We start from the raw sequence: 21,149 nt of genomic DNA on the forward strand, positions 1-21,149 counted from the left end.
GTTTGGCAACAGGTGCATATTCCAGAAATTTCAAGGGGGTTGAGTGATTGCCTGGAGATGCAAATTTTATCGCAGCATTGTTTCTTTAACGATATGAGGAAACTGGTCGGTCCTGCTTTCAGTGCTGGGTGTTTTGTACTGTGAGTCATGCTGTGCAGTCCAACCTACTTGATCTAAATAAATTTGCAAATGCCATATTTCTCGGATGAGCAAGTAGCCGAAGCACTGTGGGTAATAAGTCCTGCTCAAACCTGCAAAAATAGGGCAATTCCGGGCTGGGGCTCAGCGCGTGGAGGCTGTGGAAACGTGTGCTCTTGAGGCGCCTGTGTGCGAGGGCTCTGCCTGCCGAGTTCGTTCCTTTTGGCGCAGGGAAGAAGGGATTACCGTGCGTAAAGTGACGTTTCAGTCGAAATAGCTTCTTGGTAGCCCTGATCGTCTGCGAGACCGCTTTTCTCGCTCTCTGGCTGAATTGCAAGGTTTTGTCATCTCTATCACGCATGGCGAGGTCAGATGGCGCGCTGCTGCGTTTCTGTTTCCGTATGTTAGGCATTTCAGGAGAAACATGAGTTTCATGCAGAAGTCCAAACGCTCCTGGCTAAATCTAGCGGGAGAAGATTTGCGTATGAGTTTAGAAGATCTTTAGCCGTGACTTTTTATGCTCAGTTCTTTATATTTTGGCTGGTGAAAGGAACGCTTGTGTTAGGATTCTTCTGTTTCCCCCAGCCTTACCTGCCAGAATTTTGTGAGGAAACGCCCACCCACAAACATCCCGTGTTTTGCCTGCCTTTGTTTCGTGTTGTTTCTTACTTTCCTGTTCCTTTGTTCTATGTTGGCCAGTAAAGACTGAATTTAGCTCGTTTCTTACTTGACTCAATTAAACAGATGGTTAATAATGATTTTGAAAGCATCTCGTTTGTTTCCTTCTCTCACCCTTTCCAGAATTATTTTGTAATATATTGCCTTAGCATGGTTTACTAGGGAAGGATCATCCCATTGTTTTTCTGTTTTAAGAACAGACGATGAAATAACATGTGGGGGACGATAACAGGCGAGACAAGGATAAAAAAAAAAGCCCTGATCTGAAAGAATAATTGAAGGCAGTCTGTCAGGGATTTAGCAGGAGGGGGATGAGGGAGGACTGCCCCCTCCCAAAGACTTGTTTTGCTGTTAGTAGTGGTACCATCGATGATAACAATTATTTAATTTAGTAAACTGAATAGGGGAAGAATGCAGTTTGATGCAGTTTGTCTGAATTCCTGCTCTGCTTCCAGGACAAAACTGCAGTCCAGGTTCTTACTTAGGCTTGTTCCCTTGACAGAGAATGGTGAGGGATTGGGGTGATCTGGCAAGAGGAAAAAAACCCTTGAAACTACTCTTTCTTCGGGACCGGAGCTAGTTCTTTCATAGTGCTCTCTGGAGCCAGCTCTAGGAGGGTTTTGGCTGAGCACCCTGGAAGCAGCATGCTGAGCTCCTGGACCACAGCTGTCTCTCTCATTCACATTGATGTGATGCTTTAATGCTGGAGCTAAATCAGATTAGAGAGATCTAGCTCTGTCCCTCACCCTGTGGCAGGGATCTTTGATCCATCTCCAGGTAATTTACAGTAAGTAATAGAAAGCTGACTATATCAAAGCAGCGAAAGATGGCTGTGCCATCTGATGTGGATAGATAGTTATTTGAAACGAGCTTATTCTCCTTTACATGGACATCTTCCCTTGGTCAGAAAATAATTTTTTTCTAATTCTTTTTCATCTCAGGAATCTTTTGATGATGCATCACCAGGAAAACAAAAAGAAATCCAGGAAACAGATCCTACGTATGAAGAGAAAATGGTATGTGATATTTGGGACTGTGTACAGCTACCCATTGCTCATGGAGTTGCTTAAAATAGACTGAGTTTCCTGCTTGTTTGAAATCTCTTAATGGGATTTATAAAACTTTGTCTAGTATTATATTATTTTATATTTAAGTAACTCGGAACCAGAACATGACCAGAAAAGAACCCTCAGACCCTTCTCCTTTTTAGCATTTTGTTCACTGGTCCTCTGCTCTTTCTCCATTTCCATTGCAGTAATTTGTGGGAATAACTGTTACTGCGTTTTGCTGTTTCTAGGAAGTATAATGCTAGCAGCTTTGAGGTGCTCTAGACATAGAAGAATGATACAATAGGAAATATTCAAATGTCTTTGGGGAAAAAATGTAATAAAAAGTTGCTTTTGAAGTTACCTGTAGAGTTGTCTTTCCTGTAGGCAAGGGGCTTACTTTCTCAATGTACGGAATCGCTGGTAGTCTAGGACCTTTATTCTATCGCCATTGAATACGGCAAAATAATTCCAGATTTATTTTTGAACTGCAGGAGTAGCAGGCCTTTGTAGGAAAAGTATATTAATTCCTATTTGGGGGGGTGTGCAGTAAAAAGAAAGGCTGGCATAAGTTTTTGAGTAAGCACTGCGTTCATTTTCAGTTTAAATATGCTTTAGTAGGAGGACTTCAAAATAGGGAGGTTCTTTCAAACAGTACAGTGTACGGGTCAAAATAAATAAAAGTTAGTGTTCAAAATGCACAGGAGGCTGAGGAAAGGTTTGCTGTTAGAGGACGAGTGCTGACTGTAAGCCTTGGCCACCTTTTCAACCCTTTTACTTTTTCTAGACTGAAAGGGATTTTGGTAGCTTTTTCTGAAATGTAATTTGTTCTTTGTGAAGCTCTAGTTAAGAGTCCTTGAGCTTTTGAAGATGGGTGATTCTGTGCTTTACAAGTTAGATAGGAGAAAACTTAATATCCTTCCTTTTTTGGGTTTTATGATGTCCTGAACGTAAGAGATGGAGCGGTCCACTCCTCACCATCTGATTGCATTTTCTTTCTCTGTTGTCCTCCCTGTTTTCCCTTTCTTCCTGTTCGCAATTCCACTGTCTGTGACTGCATGTGGAATTTCTTTATGGGAAAGTGAAACTGATTCTTACAATTTGCTGCTTCCTGTGCTGTTTCTTCTTGTCACTGAAAATAACCCAGTCGTCTTCTGCTAATTGCTTTGTGCTACTTCTTGGAAAACTGAAGAAAGTGAACTTAGAGTTGTCTCTTCTAGTCTCTAGACAGGCACGATTACAAGTCAGAAGATGCACTGGAAAAGAAAACAGGAAAAGTTTCTATGTTGGTACAAGGATGGCTCAAAGTTGCAGAGTACAGCCTGGTTTTGTCTGTGTCCTATCTAAAAGATACAGTTAGTCTCTTAAAGGAATATCCTGAAGGGCAATGAAAATGAGTTGTGGGGATGAGTGTGCAGTGCCAAAAATTTGCAGAAGATTTCCTCACTAAAATTTCAGAACGAGGAAGCTTTCTGTAAAGCACTTTGTATCTCTTCTCTTTTGCACAGCCAGCGAAACAAGTACTTAAAAATAAGGATTAGCAATTTGGATAGTAGTAACTTCTTCCCCAGTTTGAACTTCAGAAGCTGTTAGGAGGTAAACAAAAAACATCCTATGAGGAATAGACAGGAAAACTTGAATTCAGTGGATGTGGATAGTAGCTGTGTCAATCAAGCTTAAACTACAGTTAGAGCGAGTCTGACTTTTGTGTTACCTACAGGCTCTCTTTCTTCGTCTCTTCCTTCTCTCACCCCCTGCCTTTCACGTAGTGCAGGAACTCTTTGCTTTAAAGAGAACACTCACAGAGCTGGCATTGCTCTTGCAGAAGTCTGGGACATATGTTCCTTTTTACTAAGAAAACTGACTTCCTGTAACTGTGCAAGTTGCTAAATACCAGGTTATGTTGTGGCAGCTGGCAGAATGTCAGAGTGGTTGCTGTTCAGCTTGGAACTGTTTTCTGTCTTGTCTCTTCTGAAGTCTTCGTATGGCCTTGGGAAGGTGTGTTGATTCCAAATAAAACCTGTCTCAAAGGATCTGAACCTTTTGGTTACTAGTGCTGTCACCTGTAATCTTTTTTGCACAGCGACTCGTATCAAAGGGGACTGACAAGTTAGCCTGAGCATATCTGAGAGGCCTCTGCTGCTGAAATTGGTGTTCTGGCTTCTAGCTATGCGCTCCTCTGCCCGCTTCCATGCCAGCTCTTTTGCTTATCTGACACCACAGCGGGGTGGTGTATCTCACTGAGTGGGCAGGAAACTAATGTGGTAGAAAATAGTTTTTGCTAGGTTAGCGAGGTGATTGAGTTCATTGAAGAATCCTGTGCGTGCTGGGGGGGTAAATTTCTGGGAGCGGGACTTGTATTTTTATAGGGGAAGGTTGTTCAGGGGACTCTGTGGCTATGTCTAGTAAGACTCCTGCGGTCTTTGTGCCAAAGTCAGATTTCAGTCTTAGGGCAGGTCTGTCTTGCAACTTTGATCTAGCAAAGGCTAGCCTTGACCCAGTGAAAGAGTATTGAATCTATGAGCAACAGTTGTATTGTTGATGTTAATCATCTCTTCTTTGTTACTGTAGCTATGTATATAAGGAATTGTGAATCTGTTGTCTAAAAAGCACTTGTTCGCTTTTTTTTTTGAATTAATACACGCTGTAATGTCTCACACTTGTTCCACATAATTTTCCTTGTCAACAGCAAACAGACAGAGCAAACAGATTTGAGTATCTGTTGAAGCAGACTGAGCTGTTTGCTCATTTCATTCAGCCTGCTGCTCAGAAAACTCCAACTTCACCTTTGAAAATGAAGCCTGGACGTCCACGAATAAAGAAGGATGAGAAACAGAATTTACTGTCAGTTGGCGAGTGAGTGATGACATGTAGGCCAGCTTGTACTGTAATTATGGATTTTATTGTACTTTACAAGTGTAAGTTAAACTTGCTAGTCTTTTGTTCTATTTCAGTGTGTGTTTTATGCTGTATATTTGTGGGTGTTTTTCAACTGCCCACCTGTAAGTTGAGGGTTGTTTAAGAATTCTATCGTGATTAAAAGTATTCCAGCATGAAGAAAAGTGGGAGCAGAAAAGTAGAGCATTCGTGGCTGTAAGTTGCAAGAGTTCACAGAGAACATCAGTATGCTGCATCTTACAGGCAGCTTGAAAATCAGAAATCTAGAAATTTGGATTGCCTTCGTTGCAGCTTACGTAGCTAGAGTACATCTTGTGTTTGGCAGATGTTCCAGAACTCTTAAATACAGTGTCGTTCCCTGTCTTGTAGTTAAAGGCCAGTACTGACACACAAAATGTATCCCTTTCCAGTCACTTTGCTCTAATATTTGAGCCTGCTAACAACCTTATTAAGAAGCTAGTGGCTCTAAAGAGTTAAAAAGCAGTATTTCAGCTGATCAGCTAAACATGAGTTCTTTTGAAGAACTGCGCTAGAAGCTTCTTTGGGTGTTTGTGTTCTGTACTGCAATGACTTTAGATTTAATTTCGGAACAGTTCACATCTTTTCAGTTTAGCCGGAAACTTACTTCTTTCCTGCGCTTTTTCAGCTACCGCCATCGTAGAACAGAGCAAGAAGAAGACGAGGAGCTGTTAACAGAAAGCTCCAAGGCAACTAACGTCTGCACTCGATTTGAAGAATCTCCATCATGTGTGTTGCCTCTTTTTTGTTTTGGTTTCCCACACCCTCACCCCCTGTTCTTTTTCTTCAAAATGTTGTTTAAGATGAAGTTTATTTTCATCCTTCGCAAGGACAAGGAATCAGTTCTGGGGGACAGGAAAAGGAGAAAAAAAATCCAGCACCGGTCTAAGGGGACAAAATGTATCAGCAAGGGATTGTTTATTTTCAGTCAGGCTAGAAAGATGGTCCAGTGAGTCTTGTCCTTCAGAAATCCAGTTGCTGTACGTTTGTTACTAGCAAAGAGCTAGCTGTTTTTAAGTCTGTCATCTCACAATTTTTACATGTGTAGCCTCTGTTCTGATACAATTTAAAGTACCTAGCAACTTCCTGTTAATTTCACAGAGAATTCAATATTCTGTTTTAACGTTGGACTGTGTTCTGATTTGGGGGATGGTGATAGAGTTAGAATTTCTATGTATTTTGGGTTCTTGCAGAAAACAAAGCTGTTGGAGCAGCTTGCAGAAACCATTAACATGTCACTGTCTCCAGTCTGCATTGTCCTGGGAATTTACTGAGTGAAATTTACTACTTGATTTTGTTCTATAGCTTAGATAATCAGCATCAATTAGCAGGCAAAGGATGCTGAAATTCTCTGGTAAGTTTTTACAGATCTTTTAGTCTATTCTTTCATGTCTTCCAGATGTTAAATGGGGAAAGCTGCGTGATTATCAGGTCCGAGGATTGAACTGGCTCATCTCTTTGTATGAAAATGGCATCAATGGCATCCTAGCAGATGAAATGGTATGGACACAGGCCGTGTTTCTGGGGACTTGTGAACACATACAATTTTAGTTCAGCTACATATATTTTTATTAATAGCACTAAATGCAATATAGGATTTGTGAAATCTTATTTTTCTAGTATGTTTTAAGTCATTAATGTTAAAACTGTCACAGGTATCTTAATTTAAATAAACTGTGCAGGCAGTTTTAGAAACAGGCACATGAAAAGGGAATCTGTCAACCTTTAGAAAAACAAAATTTGGTGGAGGGGAGTTGTTCTATAGAATGATGCGTCCTCTATTTTTTACTCGAAATTGCAGATATTTTGTTATGGAATTCTCAGGCTGCCCTTGTGAAGAGTGTGTCATGTATGAAAAGAGCAACAAACGCGGGAACACTTTGTGGTGGTGTTAGGGTAAAATGCAGGTAGCAGGATATGAGTGTCCTACATGGACTGATCTCAGCAGCAAGAACTACACCAGTGAGAACTTTTCTGGGGAAAATGATGCAAAGATAGATGTAGCTAGAGAGCTGTGTTAAAATTTCTTTCACACCATGACCATGGACATTTCAGTCAGCACTGACTATTGTAGCTTTTGCTTCTGTTTTTATTCTTTTCCCTGAAAGACAAGGGATGAATGCAGAAGAAACTGTAGCAGTTTGACAGGCAGATACGTTTTTGTCCTCGAAGTGATTTTAGTTGTATCTGGTTTTCATAAGGAGCAGATAAGGAAAACCAAAAATCTAATTCTATTTCAGTATATTGCATTTCTCATACCTTCTGGGGAGCAGATAAGGAAAACCAAAAATCTAATTATATTTCAGATATTTCAGTATATTGCATTTCTCATACCTTCTGGTAGTTTCTTTTCTGTGTAATAAAACTTCTTCAAGATAAATTAGAGACAAATTAATTTAAATTACTGTTTAGTAATGTGTTTGATTTTGAAATAGATCAAGGATTTTCTTCAACATACATGCTTGTGAATAGAAGAATTTTTTTTTGCTGAGTACAGTTCTAAGTGGAACAGGCTTGTTTGAACAAAAATGACTGGGAAACTTTTTAAGTCCTTGGATTTGTGGTATTCCAAAATTCATCTTGCATTGAGCAGTTTAAATATTTACTATTAAATATTTTTGGATTTACTCTTAAACAGTAAGCCTGTTGAACTTATTAATGCCTTTCACACAGCTTGTAAACACTTTTCCACATCTTGCACCAGGTGGACTGTGATTATTTTGAAGACAAAGACTTGAATTTTAGAAGCAAAAGTAACTTGCACTGGTGGCTTTGGGGTTTTGTTTTTTTTTTTTTAAATCCCATGTGTTTGAGTCGTAATCTTTTTGAATTATTTAAATTGTATGAATGATCTGGGTTTTGCATGTCTTCCTCAGTTTTGTTTTAATTGTATGCTGAAGATATGGTTTTAAATATTTCTGTTGAATAAAGAACAGAGTGCTTAAAAAAAACGTAATTCTAAAGCTCAGTATTTTTTTCTTCTTTGACATATGCAGCTGTTTACCTTTGTGTTTGGTTTTCTTCTCGAAAGGACTGACATCATGTTGTGGCCTGTAAAAGCCTCCTTACAGGGTTCTTAATTAATTGACTTTATTTCAATTTTAAGAGAATTTATACATCCACCTTGTAAAGTTCGTTGACCTCTAAATAATCTGAGTACCCCATAGTCTACAAAACAAAATTTTATAAAATAATGTTTTCTTGTACTTCTAAGAATGTGTCTTACTTGAAAAGTAGGGAAAAATTCTAACTTCATAATCCAGGGTTTGAAAGTGTTGTTCTCATTACTTCTTTTGTTAAACGTGGGAAGCCATACCAGCTTTTCCTAACCAAGGTTTTGATGCCTTTTGTGAGTAGCACGGTCTTTAATGTATCTCACTCATTTCTTCAGGCTGCTGTGTCTTCCATGTTGTACTCAGAGCTCACTCTTGGGTTTTTTAAAGGTGTTTCCTGAGAGGTTTTTTTTCCTGACATGTTAACGTCTCTTACAGGGTCTTGGCAAGACGCTGCAAACAATTTCTCTTCTTGGGTATATGAAACACTACAGAAATATTCCTGGTCCTCACATGGTGTTAGTTCCTAAGTCCACTCTACATAACTGGATGAATGAATTCAAGAGATGGGTACCTACACTTCGAGCAGTTTGTTTGATAGGCGACAAAGACCAGCGAGTAAGTTTTGATGCGGTTGTTCTTCCTGTGTAAATCCAGCATGTGATCTTGCTGGCCTTTACCTTTCATTCACAGGGATTTGTAGTGGTAAGACCTACGAGTGGTAGCTACTTAAAATACAGCCAGTTTAGAATTCACAAGTATGTTGCCCAGCTATTGCTTCATCGCTTTACACTCATAATTTCTTGACCAAAGGTTTTCTCTCTCCTTTTGTGACTGCAATACACTGTGTAGACCAACAAAACCCAATAAATCTTCAAATAGGAAAATAATGTGGTTTATGTAAAGTGCTGTCATTTGTATGAATATAGAAATCTGTAAAAAAGTAATTTGTTTTGTTTTACATCGTGCACTTTGTAATGGCTGTAACAGCAGCTCTTAAGAGGATTATGGGGTCTGTCACTAAGGAACTGTTTTCTTAAAACAGTTGTCAGCTTAAGGTGGGCAAGGTGGGTTGGTTGGTAAAAGTGGTATGCAAATGGATCTTACTTGGCTTGAATCTTGTCAGTTAAAGGAGTAAATGCTGTTCAGTCACTCTCGTTACTTCAGTGTCAGTTCTTTGCTACTTTTTTTTTAGCGCAGCAAAGAAAACTTAAAAAACCATGGAATATGATGGTACCTCTGTAGATTTGTCAACTGGAGTTACCCATTTATTTATGGAAGGAAGAGTTATTATTGGTGCCATTAAACTTCTGCTTTTGTCAGCAGATTTTTCTTGTCTAAGGGCATCCAGCTCTATTTTCAGAATATGTTGGGTTAGAAATTACAAAAATATTGATGAAACTTTAAATGGTTCTGGAGGTCATTGGTCCAGGTCTGATATCTTGTGATTTTTTTAGTGCTTCGTTTTTGAATGCAGAAGTTCTTGTTCTTTCTTCAGTGTATTTCTTGCTTATATGAGTTAAGTTCTTGACATTTATACATCTCTGTATTTTGAATTCTGATTACTGTGTCCACTTTTAACCTTGGATGTCAGTGTTCTAGAAATTGTTCGTGTAGCCAAATGAAGCTGTGCTTGGAATTATTTTTTATACTCAAAACCCTACCATTTTCTAAACTTAAACCAAAGCAAACCTACAGAAAATGAATTTTGAGTTCTCATCTCCTGGTTCAGCTATTGAAAACCTCATGTGTGTAGGTAGTCATCTGCAATTTCCAAAGCCAGAAGTTAGAGCTGAAATCCCTTCTCTGCTCTGCCCCAAGGGTTTTAGCAGCTTCAGCACTGACAAAATTGTCAAGCTTTACAATGGTTATATGTTATATTGCCTCTATAATTAATTATATCTTTTCTTTCAAATTTAGTAGCAACATCGTTTTATGATTTTAACAGCGCTAGCGTGTTCTTTTTGTTTTAGATTTGACAAAGCCTCAGTAACTAACTGTCACCTTGTTGTCTAGGCTGCCTTTGTCAGAGATGTGTTGTTGCCCGGGGAATGGGATGTCTGCGTAACATCGTATGAAATGCTTATCAAAGAGAAATCAGTATTCAAAAAGTTTAACTGGAGATACCTAGTTATAGATGAAGCCCACAGGATTAAAAATGAAAAATCAAAGGTAATTTTATACTTTCACTGAGAGATTTGTGTGGGTTATTAAGTGGTGATGTGGGGACTAGTAATATTTTTATATTTGCTCATGTCTCAATGTCCTTCAGTTATCAGAAATTGTGAGGGAATTCAAGACTACAAATAGGCTGCTATTAACTGGAACTCCACTTCAGAACAACTTACATGAACTCTGGGCTCTTCTTAACTTCCTTTTGCCAGATGTCTTTAACTCATCTGAAGTAAGTCTTCATTTCTGCTAATCAAATTAAATGAACATTGCTGGTTTTCCAGATTTGAAAATAGACCTGAATATGTATAGTTAGGAGTATTGTTACTGATAAGGATAGATTGTCAGTTGGAAATGTTTCCAGGATTGTGAAGTATGGTGGGGTAGACTGTTTTTCTCAGCTTGGCCATTTTTTAAGGGCTGTTGTGAGCTTAGCAGATAGGAGAGTATTTAAAAACGCAATGTGAAGATGATCTCTACTGCATTTCAAAACAGGTTTAAGCATTGTGCTGGCTAAACCAACTAACTATAAGTTACCTTATTGTTTATATAAGACTTCTTCCTGTGAGTTGGGAAATACTGTATAATGACTTACAAAGAGAAGCATGTGCTTAACTGTTTTGGTGAATTGGGAGAGTTAACATCTGTAGCAAGGGAAGCCTTGTGGTGCATTACACCAAAATTTTACTTTTTCCTTTTGATTTTTCATCACATGCTGCAGTAGTATGCTTCTTCCAGATGGAATTTGTCCAATGGAATGACATGAGTGAATCTTTTTCAATGGAAAAGGACTCACATATTGATTATTTTCTTTTTTTTCTTCTTTTTTTTTTTTTTTCTTCTTTCTAATGGTATGGAGGTTTGGTTTGGGTTTTTTTTTGGGGGGGGGAAGACGTCGTGTTATAGAGCTTTCCATAAAAATAGCCCAAAGAGGGTAATTTGTTCTTTTACTTACTGCCTACGTTAGAGAATCTCGAGTTGTATTTATTCGCCATTGTAATGACATTGCACCTTGAAAGGACACCTCTTAACATGCCAGTGATTCTCTTGATACAGGACTTTGATTCATGGTTTGATACAAACAACTGTTTAGGGGATCAAAAGTTGGTGGAACGTCTCCATATGGTAAGTCTTTAAGCTTTTTGTATAAGTGTTATGTTTACCTAGGTTAGGTTCTAAATAATTCTTCTAATGCTGCTTGTGACAGAATATTAGGGTAAGACAACTTATTCCAGAAACTATGGTAGACTTTCAGAATAGGTTGGTGAAGCTCAAAAGATGATCTATTTCTTGAAAAAGAAGTTGTTTTGGATGGGAGAGAAGGGGCGATAGTTCTGGCTTTCAGGGTTCCGAAATGTTTGTATGAAAAAGATTGACTATGAAGAGACTATAAATATTTCAGTCAAGCAAAACTGAAAAAGAATCAAGGGGCATAGACCCATGCGAAAGATGATTTTGGCCTAATCCTTTAGGTCTTCCAAAGAAAGCACATGCATATTCCCATGTATAGTAACCTGTTCGTATACACTGCTTTTTCAGATGATCTGGTATTTGAGCACTTATGATATCATGAGAATATCTGCACTACTTTTGTCTGTTGGCCTGTTTGGTGTTTCAGTTTTGAAATACATTTAATGATGCAATCTCTTTCAGGTGCTACGACCATTCCTTCTACGTCGCATTAAGGCTGATGTAGAAAAAAGCTTGCCTCCAAAGAAGGAAGTTAAAATTTACGTGGGTCTCAGCAAAATGCAGCGAGAATGGTAATTCACATACTTGACTCTGCTGGGGTTAAGGCTCAGAAGGAATGTGCTGCTTGTGACTCGATTATTGTGTGGAACTTGATTTAATTCCTTCTGGTGTACTCCCAACTCATACATATTTCCTTGTGACACTTTTGTGATGACAAAACCGTGCATATCAGGGAGAGTTACCTGATGAAATGAGGGGGAGGCAGAGCTTTTGACTGTACTTACTATTTAAAGAATATTTTTTTATCTTTGTTTTAGAGTTATGAAAGTTTTTTCTGTCTTTGATGTAGGTATACGCGAATCTTAATGAAGGATATAGATATATTGAATTCAGCTGGGAAGCTGGACAAAATGAGACTGTTGAATATCCTCATGCAGCTGCGGAAGTGTTGCAATCATCCGTATCTCTTTGATGGAGCAGAACCTGGTCCTCCTTACACAACAGATATGCATTTGGTCACCAACAGTGGCAAAATGGTAGTTTTGGACAAGTTGCTACCTAAGCTGAAAGAACAAGGTATGCATCTCGTGCTGTTAAGTTTAAGAGTTGTTTGGATCAATGATAAAAATGAAAGTCAGTGCTTCTTGATGGTTCCCTGTATCCTGAGCAAAAACCAGCACGCTTTAGCCAGGATTATTGTTGGTTTCTAGCATGATAGCGGCTTGTCAGTCACTGTATCTTAAATAGTTGATACAAAAACAATTTGTGAAGTGCCTTCATAAAAAATTGCATCAATAGTCCAGTACGGCTTTTTGTGATGGTGAGGTGTTTGGATTTTTTTTTTATTGTATTTTTCTTTCTTTCATCCTAGCCAAATAGAGACCATAGAAACATCAGTTGGTCTGGGCTTTAGGTTTCCTTTCTTAGTATTATTACCTGCTTGAAATGCAATCATGTATTTTAGCCACTCCTTCAATTTGCCCTCAAGTACCATTTCAGATTCAAAGTCTTCATGTAGGGTTTAAAGGCAAATCCTGTGTGAAACTTTGGGTCTTTGTTGCTGGGTGTGATTTTGAGCAGCATGTGATTTTTTTCAGTGAATTCTTTAAGGCACGCAGGCATGGGGGAGCGCTCAGTTATTTTAAAGTTATTTGATAGTAGGGACAAGGCTCTGGAATACATTACTGTAAAATTCAGTTGCCACAGAATAATTCATTATTTTAATGAATGTGCTTCCTGAAGTAACTTGGCTAAAGGAGTGTGGAGGAAAGTTTGTGACTGGGGAGTCATTGCAGAAAAATAAAACCAAATCCAAACCTCAGCCTTGGGTAATATAAAAGTAACCTGTACTGTGTGTCCAGGTGTCCTTCAAGCAGCTGTGGTGATACTGTGAGACTAAAAAGGAAGAGTTCAGTGGTTACTGTGCTTTTTTTTTATCTTGGTTTCTTTCCCCTATGAGGCTTCTTGTTGAGGCATGCCCTAGTCTTAAATTATCTTAAACAAAAGAGAGTTCATTATTAGACCTTGAGTCCAAAGGACAAAAAAAAAAAAATCATGCTAGGAGAATATAGGGGGAAGCGGAATATTTGTAATATTCTGTGTTATTCTTAAATCTCTCAAGTAGCATGGAAATGGTTGTGTGTTATATGCATAAGCCACTGTCCATTTAAATTATTTTAGAGATTGTTCTTGGCAGGTAAGTAAACTGACAAGTCTTTAAGAAGAACTTACTTTATTTCTAAGTATCTTAAATCCAAAACAAATACTTCAAAATTTCATTTGTTTTACTCCCTGATGGTTTTCATATTTGAATTATCATCTTACTCCACTGTGTCTGGGAACGGTTTGGTAAGGAGTACAATAGAAAACAAAAGCAAAAAGGCAGCCACCAGCTAGCATTATATTTTGGGTTCTGAAATGCTAACTACTTCTCTACTTAGTACATGGAACTGCTCTCCTTCCCTTTCTGGTAAAGCTGACTTGCAGAGTTTGGTGAATCTTAAGTTTTGGTGAAAACATAAGGAATCTTTTTACCCAAACAGGTTCAAGAGTCTTAATCTTCAGCCAGATGACCAGAGTCCTAGATATCTTGGAAGATTACTGTATGTGGCGAAATTATGAATATTGTAGACTGGATGGACAAACACCACATGATGAGAGACAGGTATTTTAGAGTTTAAGTGTTTCACTTAAGTAAAAACAGTACTTGGAAAACATTTGGTTCAACTGATATGTTCCTTTTATTTATTTAGGCATCTATTAATGCATATAACGAACCTGGTAGCTCAAAATTTGTGTTCATGTTGAGTACACGGGCAGGAGGTCTTGGAATCAATTTGGCTACTGCTGATGTTGTAATTCTTTATGATTCGGACTGGAATCCCCAAGTAGATCTTCAAGCTATGGTAAGAATCCAGATGGAAATGAGGTTCTTTTTTTCACCTCTTTCTCCCAAAACTTACTAGAAAAGTGTTTGTGGCATGATACAGTATTTCCAAAACACAGTGGTATTTTTCTTGTTTTAGGACAGAGGTAGTGCTTTTAAGACTGATTTTCAGTTCCAGTGCATCTTCCACTGTGTGGACCCCCTTAGTCGCATTTGGGATATCCAATGATATGTGCAGTGGGAAATGCTGAGTATATGCTGCGGTACTCTTAGTAGTATTTAATGAGAATAGCCGATTGTGTTTTAACAAAAAAAATCGAGCATGGTACGTGTTAATCCCAAAAGTATAAAGCTTTACTTCTGTGGGAAGTGGGGGTGTGAACACTGTGGTCTCTGATACCTTGGAAATGAGACAAAGAAAAGCTCAATTAAGCTTTTAAAAACATGCTTTTATGGTGGTGGTAAGTGAGCAAGCTCCTTAGAGCAACCATCTTTAATATTTTTTCAAGCAAGTAAGTCCTTTATTTTTTTTTTGCACACATCTGCAATCTCGGGAGTAGTGTCAAGAACACTACTGACTGCCTCAGAAAGTAAAGCTGATTAAAAACTACCAGTGTTTTTTAACAAATGAGGCCTTTTGAGTGTCAGGTCTTGGAAACTGATTTTTAATTATTTCAGTCTAGCAAAAAGTTACTTCAAAAGAATAATGCAGCCAGTGTCTGGAAGCTAAAGCAAGGTAATTCCAGCTACCACTGAAGGTGTATGTTCGGAATACTAATTCTCACAGTGGTTAATGATTTGCCAGTCAGCTGAGCTGGTGTGTTGTATTTTTCTTGAATGACTCCTGGCACAACTGAACAATTTTAGGAATGGTAGCTTTTGGTCAGTACAGAGATAATTTCTTAAATACTTTGATTTTACAGAAGGTTACATATGGTCAGAAGCATCCTGTCTTCTCCCCGTGTCATCTAACAAAACAAAAACAGCAACCCTAACACAGACTATATTTAGGTATGACATCTGGATGTTATTTAAAAAGCACCCCAAAATGTGCAATGCAGATAAGAATGTGCTGTCTTACGAAGTCATGTTAACTGGATGTCTATAAAGATTTAACTAACCTACGCTATTCCGTTTTGTAACTTAGTAAGTTGAAACTAATGACAATTGATGACTAATTATATAGGCATGCTAGGAATCAAGTACTGAATTTTTTTGTTACTCTCTTCCCCCTAGGATCGAGCGCACAGAATTGGCCAAACAAAGACTGTCCGGGTGTTCAGGTTTATCACAGACAATACAGTGGAAGAAAGAATAGTGGAACGTGCAGAAATGAAACTCCGGCTCGATTCCATAGTCATTCAGCAAGGCAAGTGTGTGAGGGCAATTTGTTTGTATGGATGGTGCGATTCTTTTTTTTTTTTTTTTTTTTCCCCCCCCACCCCAGCATGTAAACTATGGCGAAATCAGCTGATAAGAAGTAATGGGAACGTTGCTTTTGCCTCAGCTGAACCCTGAAGACAGAGTGCAAAGGCCTGAGCCACTTGAAAAAATTGATTTTACTGCAGGGGTAGGCTTTTCCTCACTAACTTTTCAGCTACCTCCCTGGTGATACAGACATATGAGTAGATATAGTCAGACTTTTTTAAATTTTTTTATAAAAACAACTTCATTGAACTGGAGAAATTGATGCCTTGCCTTTTTTAGTAGGCAGGGAGAAGTGATGATAGTGTCACTTTCTTGGTTGACTTGACTGGAATCGGTAACTTGTATTTCTCAAAAAAAAAAAAAAAAAAAAAAAAAAGGATTCAGTAAGGTTTAGTCTGGAAATTGTGAAAACATGCACTGTAACAAAGCTTATATGGAAGACCTCACATCCAACAGGATGTTTGTTGAACACAACGTATAATGAACCAAATGTATGTGGTCGCTGGCTGCAGTTTGCTGGCTTTGGGGTTTTTTTTTCTTCTCCCCCCCCCCCCCCCTTGGCATTTCCTTTACTGAGAGCAAAGGGTATAGCGTTAATTTGGAAATGTAAGGGGGAGAAGAATCATGCATTGCTCCTTCCACAATGCAAACTCTCTCGTTCGTTGCTATTCTCCAATGCTTTTATCTTCAGGAAGACTGGTGGATCAAAACCTGAATAAACTCGGGAAGGACGAAATGCTGCAAATGATTCGACACGGAGCGACACATGTGTTTGCTTCAAAGGAGAGCGAGATCACAGATGAAGATATTGATCACATTTTGGAAAGAGGTGCAAAGAAGGTGAGATAAAGTTTAAAAAACCAGAAGCCCACCTGTAGACTTTAATTTGACGGCAAGACAGTAATACATCCCTAGGTGATGACTTGATTGTAAGCTGGAAAGAATAGGGATTTTGCTATTGTTTGTGTTTTCTGCTATTGTAAATGGGTCGGTTTATAACGAAGTACCTCTCAAAATTGGTGCTCTTCTTTTCTCTCTCCTCCAAGACTGCGGAAATGAATGAAAAACTTTCAAAGATGGGTGAAAGCTCACTCAGGAATTTCACAATGGATACAGAGTCCAGCGTATACAATTTTGAAGGGGAAGACTACAGAGAAAAACAGAAGGTAATTTCTTCTGGAGGAAAGCACTAAGTTGTACAATTGAACCATATTTATTTAAGAAGTGTTGATTAAACTATTTTCATAATTATATTGTATTTTATAAGTTTTATTGCTTATTTATTGAAGCAGATGTAGACCTAGTTTTAAATAAAACTTGTAGTTGGTCTGAATATTTTGCAAGGCTTAGTCATAATATTTTTTGGGGTGGTGGGGTTTGTTTTTATAGATGGCATTTACAGAGTGGATTGAACCACCTAAACGAGAAAGAAAAGCCAACTATGCCGTGGACGCTTACTTCAGAGAGGCTCTTCGAGTCAGTGAGCCAAAAGCACCCAAGGTGAGTTGACCAATTGAAAAAAATAAATTGTTCAATTTTGCATGATAAATGATTACATCTGAAAGCGAGAAATTTGGTCTTTATTCATAAAAACTGCTCTATGCACTCCTATAAATTGGGGAGGCAATTTAAATTTAGAAAAATCCAAAGGACTTGAGACAAACTTCTGTGGGCAGGATGAAACTTGTAAGATGTTTGGAGGGTAAGGCCAAGGTGTTTCTTACTTTTATTTAAGCAGCTGCGGATTTTCCTTACCTGTGCAAGATTTCCTTAGTGCTGCTCAGAACACCTGAACAAGGGGATGGATGCGTGTGACTCTCCTCAGCTGTCTCCTCCCCCCCAAAAGACCCTTTTCTCACGGGTCTTTAAATTTTAGAATTCTTCATGGTTGTAGTTGTTGCTTGCATGTGTGGTTTGCCTTTTTTTTTTTTTTCTTTTTTTTCTTTTTTTTTTCCTCTTTGTAGTAAAGACAGTGTGTTTTTGTAAAAATAAAGCTTTTTTTTTTTTTGCTCAAAAACTGAAATCCGTTATTACAAGCAAACAGATTCTGGATTTGAAAGGGAGTCAAATGCAAATTTTATTATTTCAGGCACCACGGCCTCCAAAACAGCCAAATGTACAGGACTTTCAGTTCTTTCCTCCACGCCTGTTTGAACTGTTGGAAAAAGAGATTCTCTACTACAGGAAAACAATTGGGTACAAGGTAATTGAAGAATTTGCACATTGCAACAGTTTACTGCAACATTAGGAGAATATGTACTTGTCCTGCCTTTCACATTACTATAAATGAAAGCACATCACATTAAGCTCAACAAATGATGAGGTTCTATTAACAGAAAAGTGATAATTAGCAATTACCTGTGAAAAGCAAATCAAATTTTAAAAAATGCAAAAACCTTTCAGGTACCTCGTAATCCCGATCTGCCAAATGCAGCCCAAGCACAAAAGGAAGAGCAGCTTAAGATTGATGAGGCTGAACCTCTTAATGATGAAGAACTAGAAGAAAAAGAGAAGCTTCTAACCCAGGTAGAGTTGTGTCTTTAGCAAGACTGAAATCAGCTGAAGATTGCTTTGTGGTTTATCATGTTTGTTACAGGAACGTTTCTTGGTCGTTGATTCATGCACACTATAGTTAGCACAGCTGCAAATTTTGGGTTGTACTGAAAAAAACAGGTTTAGCATCAGGTTTGTCGTGGGCCTGGATACCTTCGAAGACCGTGCACCAACTTAGTGTATTCAGCTTCTACTGCATCTGATCTACATTCCGTGTATTTTAAGCCTCAAGAGTAAGCACTAGCCCAGCGTCGGAGTCTGGCTTCCTAAGTTTGCACTGACTGCAGCCTGTGACACCTTTTCTCAGCTGTGGGGCCTTGCAGACTCGCTGCAGAGCTGAATGTGCTGCTTTCCACATTATTTAAAGCTTATCTTCTGCCAAAGTATCACTCCATGTGGAAGCAAATCCTGCAGGGTACATGGTCACATTTTTCCGAAACTATGACTGGTAGAGTGGATTGTGTCCCTCTCTTTAAGAGGCTGTAAGCTGAATAGGTATAGAATTAGGTAGTATGTACATTTAAATAATTTAAAGCAGGTTAGTGTCTGTTATGCCTTAGTTGGGTATTATATTTTCACGTTTTATTTTGTGGGGCGGGGCAGGAATTGTAGGACCAGATCTCTTGTTTGAGCAGTAATGCACTGGAACAGTTTGCTATTAAAACCAGTAAGCTGTGGCTAACTAACTCATAGCAGAGCTGGCAGAATGTTTTACCATTTGTAAAAGTTGTTGCTAATATGAAATTAGCCTAGTTTGGCAGCTGCTAATTTCAGCATTACTATTTCTGTGCCTACTGAATATCCTCACAAGATAGATAGCTTTAAGGCCTTTCAAGGGATAGTAACCAGGGAAAATGGCTGATGGCATCCATGAGACGCTTGGCGGGCCTTTTTTGACAAAACAAAACCATTACAGAGGCTGTTGCTTCACTTTTGAGGGCTTTTTCTTCTTAAAAAGTGATCCCATGTTCTCTTTCAGGAATATTGGTAGGAGGGCTTATGAGCTAAAGACGCATTTTATCCAAAACTCGTGGGTAGTTAGTTAGAGAGCCAGTGCTAAGTGTTATGCAGCATTTAGATGGTGAGGCTACAGTGACTGCAGTATAAAACAGTTTATTTCTACTAACAAACATTAAACTGCAGAGAAAGCAGAGGTTTAATACCGTGGGAATGATGGCAGTTGTTACAGGCCAGTTAGTTGAAGAAATCTATTGAAACAAATTTGGAGAGAGACAAATACTGAGCTTCTGTGCAATGTTTCCTTTTGATTGCTATAAAGGGATTCACTAACTGGAATAAGAGAGATTTTAACCAGTTCATCAAAGCTAATGAGAAGTGGGGCCGTGATGACATCGAAAATATAGCACGAGAAGTAGAAGGAAAAACCCCAGAGGAAGTCATCGAGTATTCAGGTAACTTATTTTTTTAAGTAGTCAACTCCGTGAGGGCATATCATCTAATGCTGCTTTCCTAGTCTGACCTGCATGTGAACACGGTAACAGCTTACTTCTGAGAATTTCTTACATGGCTCTTGAAGACTTTCAGGGTAGAATAGTAGTGATGGCTTTGGGATCTACTGGTCGAGATTTTACCATGTTTAGTCCTTGCATAATTAAAGCTGTACTAAACTGTGCACATAAACTGTTACTGATCCACTTTAATATCGCCTAAATCTACTCTAACTGCATAGTGCTATCTTCAGTTCTTGTGAGGTTTTGCAGAACGAAATGCTGAGAAACAGCGCTTAGCTGGAGAGATGTCACTTTTCCTTGTATTCACTAACCAGTCATTTTCTTGAATCTTTACACATTTTTACCTCATCCTCATCAAGAGTGGGATACAGTAAACGTTTCGTGACATAAGTCCTCTTGGCTACTTACCCCTGATGTCTCAGAAGGGTTTTCTACTGTAGTGCAGATACAAAGTCCTGGGACTAAGGTTGTATCTGAAGGTATATGGCAGCTTACAGATGTGAAAAAGTCTTTTAAAAACCCCTTTTATGTAAATACCTAATTGTCTTCTAGATGCTTGCTCTTGTCTTTGGCCACTCAGTTGCCCTCCCCCTTCCCTCTGTAAAAAAAATGTTATATCTGTTTCCATTTTAAGAAGTTTTTTCTTTGAGAAGGGGATGGGCTAACAAAAACCTTTCTGGCCTGCATCACACCTCATTTAAACTGAGGACTCCTATCTGTACCCTCTTCAGAAAAACATCTGTAGTACTGCAACACATGACACTAGGAAGTGAAGGTCCCGTATCAGGTAACGGCACGTCTGTTTTGATACAGCAGTAGGGTCTGGTAGAAGGAAGTAACATTCTAACTTTTTTTTTTTTTTTTTAGGCAAAAAACCCTTAGCTTTTACGATGTGTTATAAGAAACTAACCCATTGTTCTGTTCTTAGCTGTGTTCTGGGAAAGATGCAATGAACTCCAAGACATCGAGAAGATCATGGCTCAGATAGAAAGAGGAGAAGCCAGAATTCAGAGGCGAATCAGCATAAAAAAGGCACTTGATACAAAGGTATCGTTGCTCTGTTTCTTGCTTCCTGTATTTCCCTGCGCCAGGGAGGTGAGATGCCAGGCTCTGTCTAGCCAACGGTACTAATGTATGAAGCCAACGTGTTGGGCATGGTATTTGCCCCTCTTGCATACTCCTCAGCAGTTGCTTCCTATCCTATAGCTTTTCCATTCTATAGAAGCGCTGTCCTGGCTGATAGCTATGATAACTTTAGGTATGGCCTAACCTGTTCTTTGAAACAACCATCTTCATGACAGGACAAACAGTTCACAGTGCCATATAACAAACTCCCAGTAACTACGTGCTTTTTGAAGAAGCAACACTTTTTTTTGGACCCATGTAACTGAAAATGATATGTGTATGTATATACATAATACACATACACATTTAGAGCACTTAAAAAGAGAAGACTTACCAAGCAGAGGCGGCTTTAATTCTGATCTGTGTTTCACCAACCAGGGTTTGGTAATGAACAGATTTGTAGTAAACTAAGACAGGCTGTTAGAATTTTCCCCCACTTCAGGTCTGACGAGCTAGTTGTGTCTTCTAGGGAAGTCGGGGAGAGCGGTGT

At 38.7% G+C, this 21,149-nt stretch overlaps 1 protein-coding gene across 1 annotated transcript in view; it reads left to right on the forward strand.

Moving 5' to 3' along the window:
* The first annotated feature begins 1,728 nt into the window (after positions 1-1,728).
* SMARCA5 (SWI/SNF related, matrix associated, actin dependent regulator of chromatin, subfamily a, member 5) overlaps positions 1,729-21,149 on the forward strand; it is a 22,705-nt gene continuing 3,284 nt past the window's right edge. The window contains exons 1-20 of the mRNA XM_035899169.1: positions 1,729-1,832; positions 4,552-4,718; positions 5,407-5,507; positions 6,178-6,278; positions 8,270-8,449; positions 9,848-10,003; positions 10,104-10,235; positions 11,060-11,128; positions 11,657-11,766; positions 12,045-12,271; positions 13,738-13,859; positions 13,948-14,100; positions 15,318-15,450; positions 16,201-16,349; positions 16,556-16,675; positions 16,899-17,009; positions 17,599-17,712; positions 17,913-18,035; positions 19,342-19,474; positions 20,463-20,581. Of these exons, the coding sequence (XP_035755062.1) occupies positions 1,830-1,832; positions 4,552-4,718; positions 5,407-5,507; positions 6,178-6,278; positions 8,270-8,449; positions 9,848-10,003; positions 10,104-10,235; positions 11,060-11,128; positions 11,657-11,766; positions 12,045-12,271; positions 13,738-13,859; positions 13,948-14,100; positions 15,318-15,450; positions 16,201-16,349; positions 16,556-16,675; positions 16,899-17,009; positions 17,599-17,712; positions 17,913-18,035; positions 19,342-19,474; positions 20,463-20,581 (2,523 nt within the window). The 5' untranslated portion in view covers positions 1,729-1,829. The remainder of the gene's footprint in view (positions 1,833-4,551; positions 4,719-5,406; positions 5,508-6,177; positions 6,279-8,269; positions 8,450-9,847; positions 10,004-10,103; positions 10,236-11,059; positions 11,129-11,656; positions 11,767-12,044; positions 12,272-13,737; positions 13,860-13,947; positions 14,101-15,317; positions 15,451-16,200; positions 16,350-16,555; positions 16,676-16,898; positions 17,010-17,598; positions 17,713-17,912; positions 18,036-19,341; positions 19,475-20,462; positions 20,582-21,149) is intronic.

Source organism: Egretta garzetta, unplaced genomic scaffold (assembly GCF_000687185.1).
Source record: "Egretta garzetta isolate BGI_Z169 unplaced genomic scaffold, ASM68718v1 scaffold258, whole genome shotgun sequence".
Lineage (NCBI taxonomy): Eukaryota > Metazoa > Chordata > Aves > Pelecaniformes > Ardeidae > Egretta > Egretta garzetta.